The sequence below is a fragment of the Passer montanus genome, unplaced genomic scaffold, assembly GCF_014805655.1.
Source record: "Passer montanus isolate IOZ18808 unplaced genomic scaffold, ASM1480565v1 scaffold19, whole genome shotgun sequence".
NCBI lineage: Eukaryota > Metazoa > Chordata > Aves > Passeriformes > Passeridae > Passer > Passer montanus.
In genome coordinates this window covers 9658893-9673524 of record NW_024366480.1, presented here as the reverse complement: position 1 = coordinate 9673524, position 14632 = coordinate 9658893, and the positions used below count along the sequence as shown (strand labels likewise).

General features: G+C 39.2%; 1 protein-coding gene across 1 annotated transcript in view; it reads right to left on the bottom strand.

Annotated features, from left to right (window-relative positions):
- Positions 1-14632, bottom strand: part of PIEZO2 (piezo type mechanosensitive ion channel component 2) — a 287457-nt gene that overhangs the window by 71340 nt on the left and 201485 nt on the right. Inside the window, exons 14-20 of the mRNA XM_039706337.1 lie at positions 13091-13214; positions 11278-11525; positions 10465-10613; positions 9541-9714; positions 6258-6299; positions 872-904; positions 291-532 (exon numbers count right to left, since the gene is read on the bottom strand). Coding sequence (XP_039562271.1) covers positions 291-532; positions 872-904; positions 6258-6299; positions 9541-9714; positions 10465-10613; positions 11278-11525; positions 13091-13214 — 1012 coding nt within the window. The remainder of the gene's footprint in view (positions 1-290; positions 533-871; positions 905-6257; positions 6300-9540; positions 9715-10464; positions 10614-11277; positions 11526-13090; positions 13215-14632) is intronic.

The window sequence follows — 14632 nt, the reverse complement described above, 5'->3', positions numbered from 1 at the left end:
TTGGGGTAGCCTTTAAATAATCTAACCCAGACCACCTAGAAGAAATGAGCACTGGGTTTCTGTTGATTTCTTCCTCTCAGCATCCTACAGTACAATTTTTCCCAAGAAGAGTCTGTTGAATAATTGACAAGTATCCATCTGCTCAGTTCAGGCTCTTTGACAAAGCCTGTACATGAAACTAGAAGGAAAACTTGGTGATTGAAGTTAACAGGGATGACCAATAACAAACTACCTATTGATACTATTAATTAAGAGTGAGGAAAGAAAAATTTGCATTCTGTAGAGCTTACCTGTAGTTTCTTCTTCCTCTGATTCATTGTCTTCATTGTCGTCATCATCATCATCTTCTTTATCCTCATCCTCCTTCTCTTCTTCTTTTCGTTTTTTGACCCTCCCTTTCCCTCCCTCCCCCTCCGGCTCTTCCATTCTTGTCTCACCAGCCTCTTCCAGCATTTTATCCTCTTCCTTTTCTCTGCTGGCTGTTAGATTCATCATAGTTATGTCAGGCAGGCTTCCATCTTGGTGCACCAGTCTGTAGGTAAAGAGTATCATGTCAGCAAACTGAGGAGTAATGACATTGCAGTCTTTTTCAAACTGTTTAATTAGAAAAAATTAACTGTTCATGGAAAATGCCTTAGAAGTAGAAAAGTTAATGATTCTGGTACTCTCTCCAAACACACACTGAAAATTGAGTTGTTGGAATGTATTAGTAAACTACTTCTCACTCAGATACTAATGGTTAGTTAGTAATGAGTGGTATTGACACTTAAACTTGACATTTTCCCCACAGGAGAAAATGGTCAGAGTTTAAGATGTAGAAGCATGAAATGATATTAAGAGGAAACATTTCATGACTTCACAGGGGACTTACTCATTTTGGTGGTTTGGTATTTTTTTCTTGAGGCTGCTCAAAGTAATTGGAACAGAAAGAAAAAGGGAGATGAGAACAGAGGGGTTACAGAAGAAGGTCATTGACAAATACGTCATGCTACATCACAAGTCATAAAGCATTCTCCTACTTCACCTGCGGAAGCCTTCTGATGCCAAGAGCATGCCATCATGACATTCACGGGGTGCTTCTATAAAAAACCATGGATTTCCAGCACAGATGGAAAGGGGCAACCTATTTACACCAGTGCTAAATGTGGTCAACTTTGTACCATGCTCTGAGTAATGCAGCTGAACCATCACAAGTATCTGACCTATCACTGTAAATGCATTTCCACCTTCCTCCAATTAAAACATGCACCTGGAATTTGCAAGTTTTCTTCCAGCTATTGGTTTGGGAACAAACAAAAGCAAGAATTCCACAGCTGCACCTTCAGAAGATTTTTATAATATCTTTGATAGTGACATTCATTCTCTCTCTCTTTGCCATATCACACAGAGAATTTTTCTTTAATTTATAATAGTCTCCATTTAAATCTATCAGTAAGCTTCACACTACCAAAACTGGGATACGACCGATTTAACTCAGAAACAATATTTCTCTAGTGCCATGATGCCTTTTCCCCCTGAGATTATTCAGTATATATATTTTCTTTACTAGAGAAGATAAATATTTTCTTATGGTTTTCTTTTTTCTCCCAAAGCTGTGCTGTTGGGACTCACCTCCCATAGCTACAGAAAACCCAGCTTCCCTTTGAATATGACTCCTTGCAATGAAGTCTCCCTTTGGCAAGTCTATGATTAGGTCATTAAATGCTTGGTTATGCTATTGAAATTACTACACTCAGCATACTTCCAAGCACCTGTAAGGCTGTTCTAAAATTCCATAGTACTATCTCAGGGATTTATTTTTCTTGATGTGAAATTCTGGCCTATAACTATTTAGACAGGAAATTCTGCCAATTTTAGGATTTTTACAGTTCAAGAAACTAAAAATGTATATATTTTTTTCCCTGATCACTAAAAATTAAGAGAATAGACTAGGCAGTTAATGAGAAATTCAAATAAGCAGAATTATTTTTCAATCATTTGGGAGCTGCAGTTTCTTCAAGATGGAAACTTTGGAGTCTCAAATGCAGGAAAAACTACAGAAATCTGACTAAACAACCCTGAAGCAGAAATACTATGCCAATTGTCAAAAAGCAGAAAAGGTGTTTTAAAATTAGAAGTTTAACAAGACATTCAAACACTAAAAAATATCAAGTAATAAAGTTTAATCACATTTTAGCCACATTCATGTCTAAAATTCCTCATCATGGGTTGGGCAATGAACCTGAGTGTCTAATAACCTGAAAAAAATCTAATACTCAAGAATTTATTCAGTAGCTTTGGCTACTGGCAACTGAATCATAAAATAGTTTAGGTGGGAAGGGACCTTAAAGTATCCACTACCATGGGCAGTGATACCTCCCAGCAGACCAGGTTGCCCAGAGTCCCATCCAACCTGGCCTTGAACACTGCCAGGACTGGGGCACCCACAACCTCCCTGGACAACCTGTTCCAGTGTCTCTCCACTCAACAGTAAAGAATTTCTTCCAAATATCTAACTTAGATTTCTCCTCTTTCAATTTGTACCTATTACTCTTTCTCCTGTCACTACAATTCCTGATGAAAAGTCCCTCTCCAGATTCCCTGTAGGCCCCCTTCCAATACTGGAAAGCTGCTGTGAGGTCTCCAAGCAATTTCTTCTTCACTAGGCTGAACAGCCCCAACTTTCTCAGCCTGTCTTTGTAAGGGAGGTGCTCCAGTCCTCTTATCAACTTTGTGTCTCTGCTCTGGACTTGCTCCAACAGTTCCATGGAACCTTCTTATGCTGGAGACCCCAGAGCTGGATGCAGCACTCCAGGCGAGGTCTCACCAGAGCAGAGTAGAGGGGCAGGATCACCTCCTTTGACCTGTTCACAATGCTCCTTTGGATGCAGCCCAGGAATCCATTGGCTCTGGATGTGAGTGCATGCTGCCGACTCAGTTGTTTGTCAATCATGACACCCCAGCCCTTCTCCTCAGGGCTACTGTCCTTCTCTGCCCAACCCATAGGTGTGACTGGGATTGCTGCGACCCAGGCGTAGGACCCTGCACTTTACTTTGCTGAACCTCATGAGGTTTGCATGGGTCCACCTCCTGAGTGTGTCAAGGTCCCTCTGGATGCCATCCCTTCCCTCCAGTGTGCTGACAGCACCACAGCCTGGTGTCCTCAGCAAACTTGCTGAGGGTGCCCTCAATCCCACTGTCCATGTCACCAACAAAAATGCTGAACTGTCTCAGCCCCAGTATTGGTGTTGAGAGACACTACTCATCACTGGTCTCATGAACAATGAGCCATTGACCAGCTCGGTGTGTGGCCATCCAGCCAGTTCTTTATCCACCAAGTGGTCCATCCATGTGTCTCCAATTTGGAGACAAAGATATTATATGGGATAGTGTCAAACACTTTGCATAAGCCCAGGCAGACAATGTCAGTTGCTCTGCCCCTATTTATCAATGCTGCACCCTGATCATAGAAGGTCAGCAAATAGGTCAGGCTTGATTTGCCCTTAGTAAAGCAATGTTGACTGTTACCAATCATCTTTTTTGAGACTCTTCAATTATTTTTATATCTAAGTCACAGATCAGCTAGCATATACACTAAAAGGATATTCAAATCTCTATAAATTTACTAAACATCAGTGTTCCCTAAAATGACATAACTCACTCTAATGAAGTGCCAATATGAACATCATGTATAAAGAAGAGAGAACGAATTTTCAGTTCAGTTCACGTTATAGAGATCCCTGGTTACTATAAACCACTAGTGCTCATTTAAAAGGCAATGCACCATGAAATGAAAGTAATCATATAATCAGACAGGTTTTGTATATATGAAATTGCATTGATTTTTACAAGGTATCTTCCCAAGTGACTTTCATAATGAAAAAAATCTATTCACACTGATGTAAATCAAAGACCTAATGACTAAACTCAGTGTAAATTGGACAGAAACACAATAACTCTATAGGATTTGATATGAATGGACTCATCTTTCTCTTATTCATATAACTCCCATTTGTATTCTGGAGATTCAGGAGCCAAATGGGGTTATAAAGATTGGTACATGTAATGTATATACCTGATAAAGCCTCAGCATGAGTTTAGTTTTCAGTAGGCTTAGTTTTATTTGCATCAGTAGGCTTGAGCATTGGATCATGTACTTAGGAGATCCAAGGATAGATAAAATGCCCTGCCCACTGTTTGGAAAGTTAGTCTATTTGGAATCTTCCTTCCAAAACTTCCTCATGTATTGCCAGGGTTGCTTTTCCAATTTCTTTTTTTCCCACAATGAGATAATGTTATAATGTAACCGACAACACTGAGGCATTAGATATAAAAACTACACTAGTTTAGAATTTTTAAGACCAGCTACCCCATACATCTTCACAGCTAGTGAGATGACTTCATTGTTGGAAGCCACATACTAGTGGGAAATTACCCCATATAACCCCATACAAAGGCATTGTGTCTGATACTAAGGGACACAAGTAACTAAACAATAATGGAGGCAACAAGCCTTGAAGGTACAGCCACTACTGCTTTTACCTGAGAGCATTTCTTACTCTCAGGTTCATTAATAAGGGTATCAATAACGAGAAGTATACCAATAGATCTAGTTTTTGGCAACAAAGCAATTTCAGTGGTACTAAAATCAGGCATGTGCCTCAGCTCCTTGCTGGATTCCTAGTACTTTCACCTATCTGAAATTTACTAGAGCAGAAGATTAATTAATTGAATGCATTATTAAGCATTTTTTGTCTTTGATAATTTTTTGCTGTTTATGAATTGCTTGAAACTTCCTGGCTAAAATAATTTCTTAAGTATCTTTCATGCAAAGCCTTAAGAACAGAAAGCTTTCTGCTTTGCAGAACACTAGTGACCCATCTCCCAGATATTTGGTCTCCAAGACTCAAACTGAGCACACAGTGCCATACTTCCACTGCCAGGACCTTGAGTGCCTTCACAGGGATTTAAGGGAATACGCTGCTTGAATCCAAGCCCTGTTAGGGGATTTGGACAGGCCAGGAAGCCTTGGTGCAGAGGGTCCCTCTCCTTTTTTGGGTGCCGTGTCCATGCCGAGGCCTCTGCCGCATTGTGGTGGCTGCATCGCAGCGGTGACTGTGCCTGCTCCCACGCCTCCCTGACCCTAAGCCTGACATGCAGACTGACACCCTGCCTCCGCTGCACACCTGGCTTATCTCCATGGACTCGCTGGGGCCCCACCAGCCTGTGGCTGACCCTCTTACTGATTCCAGATCTGATCCTCACCCTCAGTGGCTGCTTCATGCTCCTGACTGCCCATGGGTCAAAGCCCCGCCTTGCCTCCGGGCCATGCCCCTTGGCAACCAGCTTGCCTGCCTTAGCCAAGGTTCCTGCCCTCACCACTCTGTAGACCAGAATTCCAGCTCTGGTGAACTTTTAGGAACGGTGACTCAAACCATGTGATGACATTTGAAGAAGGAGCATGAAACATGACTCATAAATTGACTTCTTGTTAGAGCAGGTAATCACAAATATCTAAACAATGCATCTTCTTGGTTTTTCTGTTTATATTCAGTAATGACAACAACTCAGAAGTCCTTCTATTCTCAGAGATGACTTAAAAATAGCTCACATTTATTCCAATCAAGTATTTTGAGAGGGATCTAATTTATGGAGTTTTCACAATGCCATTTATAAAGGGATGATCATGATGGCAGTTTGTCTAGTTTGGATCCTGCAGCCCCCAACTCAGCCCATGAATTAACAGCCTTAGCATGCAGTGGGTTCAGTGTTCCCTTTCCAACTCTGAAGTTTCGGTCTGTAGAAACTCGTGTACATACCACATATTTAACTGAACGGGCCCTCAAATTCCCATTCTTTTATGCTTGGAGAAAGACAGGGATGTGTGTCTCCATGTTTGTGTGTCTGTGTGTACACAGGCGCATGCAGACATGCATCTTTCCATGCACAAACAAAGGGTAGATAAACGAGCCTCTTCAACCGAATCTATCGTCTGCAGCCAATTACAAATAGCACCAATTATTCCTGCATTGAGGTGTGGGCAAAGTTTAGGAGAATTCTCAGCTGGGAGAAGAAACTCACAATGTATAAATATGCAGGAGAGGTGTATTAATTGCTTCATCAGCTTTAGGAAACTGCAACACTTGAACAATGTTATCTCCCTGCTTACTTCACAGTGCTGCGCAGCAAGAACATACTTTGCTTTAAGGCAACTAAGAAGTAACTAAAAAAATTAAGGTATATAGGTTTTAAAGGAAAGGAAGAATTGAAGTACCCACCTATTAATTATTAGATATACACGGCCATTGACTTTGGCATGGCTATGAGGTGGGAGATGAAAGCACAAGATGAAAATGGGAAATGAATTAGAGAGAGAAAAGAAAGCCGTTAAATAGGAACGAACACACTTGCCTGTCTACCAATGTGTTATGACACATTGTCATAACAATGCACACTGACATTTTAACATACACCATACAGTGAAAAGTCTACGAAGCTTATAAATGCAACTCTCAGACATTTAGATCCTATGCAACTTCAGTCAGAGCTACAGATAATTTTCATAGTCCTCAAAATTTGAGACCAGCCTTTACTGCTTTAAGTAAGCATTAGAATACCACCAATTTTTAATTTTTTTTGAAGATATATGTAAAGGTAATTATGGCAGAGCATCATATCAGAGAAATTATCTACCTCACCGTCTTTATCTCTTTTATCCCATAATTCATGGTACAGCAAGGAAATGGGTTTGCAAAGTCCTAATCAGAGAAATTGTCTTTCTCTTGCAGATGTAAAACTGAGACACTCAGTTCTGACACCTTTATAAATAGTGAGAAGGGCCTCACTTTGCCAGTTCCAGTGTGCCAGTTTCTGTGCCCTCTCTTTGCAGCTGGCAGACCCTCACTCTTCAATTCACTCTGCAAATTTTGGTCATGAGAAGCTTCATTTTAATAAACGAACATTCTTAGCAATTTCAGCAGGACTCTTCAGTTACACACAACTGTAGTACTGTAATCACACCTGGCAGTTCAAAGGCAGATGGAGGAACTGCACGTGCTTTCTTTATTGCTTTCATGACCAGCTCCCAGCTGCTGTGATTATTTTAAGAAGTTTACTATTAAAAGGACTGAGTTCTGTCTTGTTACTCAAAATGAAGGTTCTGTTTCTTTATTTAATTTTTTTTGTTGCCAAAGGTGCAGCATAAAAGCAGTTTAAAAAGGTAAAGCGTTTGTTAACTGAAGCTTTCCTTTTTTGCTAGTGTCTTCAAAGCAAAAAAGGAAAATTAATTTTTAGTAGCTTTGAGAGAAAACTGCACATATATAGGAATCTTGAATCTGTTTTAATTGCCCCTGCAACTTATTGCTAGAATTACTGTTAAGCTGAAGATGGTTGTTATGTTAGTTCTTATCCGGCTTTATGCATCACCAATACAAAGGTCAGCTGTGCTCTTATTGTGAAGCTTTCAACTATAAAGTCAGCTGATGCTCAATACTGATTTAATGCATCAAGGGAAGAAAAGAGCTGGATTTTCATATGCCAGGCAGTGTTAGTAGGAGTGCAAACTAAGAAAACTGTTCTGATTTGGATATTGGTCATAACAGTTAAAGCTTCTCAGGGGGAACAGAGGAAATATGTGATATTTGTGATTTTGAAAATACTGCGAAATGGCAAATGTAGCACATATGACACATTTAACAGTTAAAAATATTTAGCTACTTATGTGACTGTTTAATACAATCTAATACACATTTAGACTCAAAATTAGCATCCTAATGCCAAGATAAAAAAGCTGATGATATCACATAATCTCCTTCATCTGTGACTTTAATAAAAAGCCTGGTACGACAATGAATGTCCACCTTCAGTGTGATATCTCAAGGCTATTTATTCCTGGCAAAAATGTTTGCTTGCAATGCCTTAAAACATTTTGTGTCTTCACCATCAGTTCCATCCTTCGGGAATAAAGTGACTCTAGTCACAGTGATCCTCTTCATGCCACCATTTGGAAAGCTGTATAATATTCTTGTATCTTTCATGTGTAATGGGAAGATTTTCAAGTAGCAGTTGCACAGGCAAAGTGAACCCATCAAAATCCTGTGAGTGCCTCAGGGTCTTTTTATTCTGTGTCTATTGTGTCACATTAGGAGGGAGGTGGAAACTTCCTTTGTTACTCAGCACAAGGGCAAACTTTGGGCTGCCAGAGAGCTTGCAGAGTTACTGCAAACTGTAAAGCATTCCCCCAAATGCCAATTTCAGCTCAGACACATATCTGGGCTCTGTTTTCAGGACTTGGCCAATTCTGAGCTCTTAACATGTACCTACTGCTGCACCAGCCCACTATGGGCAAGGGAAGTTTGCTCACAGGCCATTACAAAAGCGCCCTTGAATCTACCATCACATTTAGCAATTCAAGAAGAGCAACAGGAGAGATATTACACAGACAGACATCTAAAAGTTAAGTTTAATCCTCCCCACATCTTTATTAGGAAATTTTATCAAGTTTGATCAGTTCTGGTCTTAGCAATTTTTTAAACACAGAAACTGGAAGCATTCCATAAAAATGGAGCTTATTCTTGTGGCACAAACTTGCACCATACACTGTGAAGTAGTCTCATATCAAATTTAATGTATGAAAAATATCTGAAATGTTTTTAAAATCTTGCATAACCTAGAACACAATTCCCTGTTAAGTAACTGGCATAATTCCCTGTGGCATTATTTCCTGTGGTCTATGTGGTGCTATGCAGCCAGTCCCTCTTCACAGAAGTGCAGCTGAGATACACCTATCCCTAGACAGGTGAACATTCTAAAAATGGGGTCTAAATTACTTGCTTTCAAATAATGAACATAATTGTTATTGCATAATATAACACTATGTACTACAAAACCATTTCTCTCTCTTATACTCCTGGCTGAGGATCCTAGGCCAGATTGGTTTTTATGAAGGAAAATATATAAGAATTGAACACCAGAAAAGTGATGTCCCAGATTCATGAAAAAATGCTAATGAACGTCTGGATGAAATCACCAAATGTCTAGCATAGCCAAGGGTCAGTACTATGAAAAGTAACAGAAATTCGGAATTTTTCCGTTTCTGAAGTTCAACTTTACGAAAAGGCCTAACTGTTCAATCAAAATGTGGTGATTTACACAGATCTCCAAATCTTCATGTGGACCTCAAAAAGGATGTTGAAAAAGAAGAAGTGACCCAAAATAAAAGCTGTATTTCTTATTACTGACAGGAACACATATACAAAAGGGCACACACAGTAATTAAGCACCTAACTTCCAGTAAAGGTCAAAGACAATTAAACAAAAATATAAATATCATTAGTACCTTTGAAAAGGTATCTTAAAGTGAAAAAGTTCAGTATGTAGGGGAAAATGGGGAGAGACAGATACTTTGGTTGTAGTGGGGTGCTGGATACTGTGCGCCTTCTTTTTAAGCCAGATAGTCATAGCAAAGGCAAATAATATCTACTGAAAAGTGAGCATTACAAGATAGTCAGAAGCAGCACTTCCATAGAGATAATCAATAATTCCATTTACTTTGCTTCTTACCTGTAAATAGTGTTGTCCTGTTTGCTGGTTACAGCTTTTAAATCAGTGATCTGCAGAAACCGATCATGGAAATAGTGAAGGTGTAAGATACACACCAGTAGGAAGGAGGTGGGGATAAAGATGCGTGTGAATAGATCAGCCACAGAAAACTGTTTTAAGCCAAGGTCCTCTAGTCTGGAAAAAAAAAAAAGTATTCCACTAAGGCATCTTTTCATATAAAATATTCTTTCCATGAGACATTTCTACAAATTATTTGCAATAGAAAATAAGGGGATGGTAATTTTTGCATGGTTTTGGTTTCTAAAATTCTCCCAAACTAGCAAGTTTTATGATGCAAGTATCTTGTGTTCGGACTCAGTAATGTAGAGAGGTACTGTAAAAGTACAGTCAAATGAACAAACCCTGCCACAGAGCTCTTGAATCAGATGAGTTTTCTCTGACTGGAGATCCTGCACTGGAGATCCACTCATATTGTTTATACTTTCCAGTGTAAGCTCCTCTTGAGAAATGCCCAACTCATCATTAGGATGAAGAATCCCAGTACTCCTTATTAACTGGAGAGCAGCTTCACCTTCATCAGTTCCAAACATCCTGCAGATCTACCCTTAATCTTTCCCTGGATCTGGTTCCTATAGTCAAAGTGGTGAAGAGAAGTATTGGCACTGTATTGAGAACAGAAGCAATCCAAAAGTCTAAGCAGCCAATTGGAGAAAACACAACTCTGAGCTCCTCTCTTGGTCTTGCTCACTTCTATGGTTATGCCAATAAATTTATGGCTTCATAACTGAGTGCCTAAAATCAGCTATGCCTGAGAATGGCTGCATGGCATTTTTCTCCCTTAATAACGAAGACTACTCTCAGGTCCTTCCATCACACTGAACTCAGATAAAAGATACAAATAAAAAATTAATCAAAACCACTTACTTCCTTTCATCCAGACCTGTCATGTTCTTCCACAACCCAGGGAATGACTCAAACTGGTATGTGTAGATGAAGATAAGTACCAACATCGTGTAAACAACCACTGACATCCAGAAGTACTTTAAAATCTTTCTCCACCATTCATAGTGTACCTGAAAATCACACACTAAACATGCTGACACATGCTGAAGGCAAAGACACTGATAGAAATATTGACAACATTGTACTATCAAACAAAAATGAAGAACGCTATTTTTCTCACTGGTGTGAAGTAAGCAATGATACCCACCCAGTGGCAGGCACAGATTTTTGAGATAGTTTTTGGTTCTGACGCAAATGCATTGAAGTAAAGACTTCTGTGCAAAAATGAGACATGGGCCACAGACACAAAGTCAGGGACACCTTCAGCCAGCTAATTTCATCACCATTGGGTGATGAAAGTCCAGGAGTAGAGGGACTCCCATGCTCACTGGAGTGTAGAAGCGGTGTGGACCAGCTGTCAAAAAAACTGGTGGCTATGTAGAATGTACATGGACTCAGAATTTTCCACGAAGGTTCCAAAGCTTATGGTGAAGTGGCATGGCAGAGCAGAGGTGCATTGTACCTAATTTACATGCACTTTACCTGTCATTGACTATAACCAAAAACCAAAGGAAAACTAGTCTTAATCCCTTCAAATGGTCTTATTCTGTTGTGTCTAACTAAAGAACAAGTTCACTGTTCATGAATTCTATTTGGATCTACTTTATTACCAAGCTAAAAGTATGAAATAGTTCTATTCAAGGATAAAATTCAGTTAACACAGTTCTCCCTTACCTGGTAGAGGGCTACACAGAAGAGGAACAGTACCATGTAGATGATTTTGTACATGACAATTGTACCCTCAAAGCTGACAAAGAAGAACATGCCCCCACAGACGTAAATCCAGTACTTGATTAACATAGCCATCACCAGCTTCCCCAAAACTTTCATAATATCCTGTTCATCGTCCTCCTCTCCCTCCTCCTCCTCTTCCTTCTCCTCTTCCTGTTCTTCTGACACTTCTCCCTCTTGCGACTCCTCTTCTGCAAATACAGAGTCACATTTGGCCTGTCTCTTCTGGGGACTTTTAGTAAGAATTTAAATGGGTGGAAAGTAAAATCTCTGCATACAACACAGAAACTTAAAACTCAATATTCACAAGAGACTGTAATTCCTAATCATGCATGACTCCAGAGCAAGGAAAAGGGTTTTAACTTCGTATGAGCTTAAACCTGCTGCTGGAGCCATAGGGCACATGGCTATACATCCTTACCAAACACCCACCTTCACTTTGTCTGAAATGTCAGCAGCTGCAGTGGAAAATTAGAGCTTAAGGGATGCATAATGGATAACAGCCAAAACACTTTCCATATACTCATACTCTCAAGTAAGCAACCTTTTAAATTGGAAAACAAAGAAACCACCAGCACCACCAGAAACCTCTTGAGTTTAAACTCTCACTTGGTATTCAAACCTCTCCCTTTGAGTTTCATCCTTTAGATAATATTGTATTTATCCTCAAAAACTACAAGCAAGAGAAAACCTTAACATAAACCCAAAGAAGCTTAAAAATATAAATGCTGCACTAACACTGCTGTTTTTTAAAAAAAACCTATCATTTATCCAAGATTTTGTGCTGCATCTGGGCCAGAAAAGAAAAGCTGCTTTGGCCCTGTGAAGAGACCAATATTCCCCAGTTATTAACGTTATGAAGTTTGTGGAGGGCAGGGTAAGTGACCCCCAGCAGCAAGTACATGTGCAAGTATCTAGATAACAGGGCTTGCCAGAACCACAGTACAGTTGTATTTCTTTCCATTGAGAGCAATATTGAAACTTCACCATCAAGAGGCTTGCCCTCTCCTTTTGTCACACTCACCATCCCCCTCCTCAGGCTCTTGTCTTGAAAATCCTTGTAGTACAGCTTTGACACTGATCAGATGTTTTACTGAGACAAGGATTGTAATTAATCAGAGACAAAACCACACCACTGCTTCCAGAACTCACTTTCTACCATTTCAGTGCACTGAACTTTTTCAGTTTAAGATCCAGAGAGAGCAAGGAATGTTTGGAGGAACATGTGTCCAGTAGCAAAAGAAAGAACAGGTCGCTGAGCTATTAGGTAAGCTGAATCTATGAAAGTAAACTTTGCTCTCAGGTGTGCTTGAGCCCCTCCACTTAAAAAATATATGCTTGTTTTTTCCACTGAAATTTGTAGTTTAACTTCTGTGTCTGTATAAAAGTTTATGTACCAACACAACTTTCAAGGAATTTAACAACTTTTCCTAGGTAAACTCATCTCCTGTGGTTAAACTTTAGGGCAATTAATCCCCTGGTTTGAGTTGGGAGCATAGCAGTAAACTGATCATTTGAAAGTTTGATGATCTTTCTAAAATGAGTAGTTTTATTACCTTCCAGTAAAGAACATTTCATATTAATTTCTAAAGTTCAAAAGTGTTTTACTTCTATATCTTAGAGATAGCTGCACACAGATTTTATAATATCTTTCTTAGCTAATAACAGATACCTTGCTAATTGCTTTCAGCATCAGAGAAACGCAGTAACTGGAACTTCTATCATGACTGAAGGACTAAATTGGATCTGGCTTTACCTTTTTCTTCATTTTCTTCACTTCCAACTTTGACCTCAGATAAAGTAGCTTCTTTTAGCCGAAGCGCTTTCTGTTCAGTAAGGTGTTGCCTAAGCAGTAGCCAGAAAGTAATTGTGAAAAGAATCTGCAAACAAAAATCAAAACAAAACCAACAGACTAATTGTGTATCCTATGTCCTACTGATACAAGCATAGGTTTTCACAAATTTTGCATGCCTTTGTTTTCTCTGTCTCTCAGGAAATGGCAGCGATGGCACCGGTGTCAAAGTTGCATCTTACAGCAAGTTATATTATTTAGGAAACATCCTGCATTACAGACAATTTTGCTTCATTTGCCCATTTCCACTTCTTAGAGGTATTCATCTATTCCTACCTTGTTTTATTCAGATTTTAACTATTGTCTCATAAGTTTAGGGATCTTCTTATTATGCATTGATTGATATAATTCCCGTTTGTTGGGCTTTTGTTAATTTTTTACCTTTTTTTCAGGGAAGAAGCACATGCAAGAGTGTATTGTCACTATTATGGTTTTGTACATCATAAGTATTTTGATTTAGGAGGTTTGTTACTTCAAGTGCTTAAACAGAGTTAATTTAAAAATCCTTTTTTTTTGTATGTCTTGCAGTTATAGAAGACCCAGTCAATGTAATATGCCTTACATTTGCAAAAGTTACAAGAGCTGAGATAGCCTTTAATTCTTTTAAGACCTTCAAGAGATGTTAATTCAGCAACAGCAGGATACCTTAGAAATAAACAGATCTCTTTAATGAAGAGTGCAATTCTGTGTTTTGCAAAAAGCAACATTCAACAGCTTGTAATACCAAGAGATGGACAAAATTTAGAATTCCTGTTGTCACACACTTGATTTTGTTTTCTACAAAGTTTTTGATAATTTCCCTTTGCAGAAGGAGATTTATTTCACTACCTAGCTAGAAGAACATTTCAAAGAGAAAATTTCAAAGAGGAAGCATGTAAGAGGCAAATACTTCACACACAATACAATGGCAAGGCCAGTGGTACAATGCATTTTTTATCTAATGCACAAGACCTTAATGGGGAAAAGAATTGCTCCCAGGAGATGGCTTTTTTTATTGACACTGCTGCTAACACTGAGCCATGGCAGCAGATTGTCAGCCTGTGTGACTTGTCACAGCCTCCCCAGGTACCTCCCGAAGCTCTGGCTTTTGCAACACAAACCTTTGATATTGTAAAACAGATACTTTCTTCTGCAGTGATTAGCTCTAATTTACGCCACATTTACTCCCTTGTTCTACTTAGCATTTCCAGAGCCAGAGCTGGCTCTAAGAAAAGTCTTGAAGGGTTGTAGACCAAATAAATGCCTTTACAGTAACCTTACTGTAACCTTTTACAGTATAGATTTTATCTCAATTTCAGGCCAGGAAACACAAATAGCATGCAGACACTTATGCAGAAAGAATTACAGTACACTTCTATTCTTCTTTCTGCAGAATACCAGTCTTCATTTAAATTCAACCGTTATTCAAAGGATTTTAAATTAGGAATAAAGGGGGGTACAGAGTTA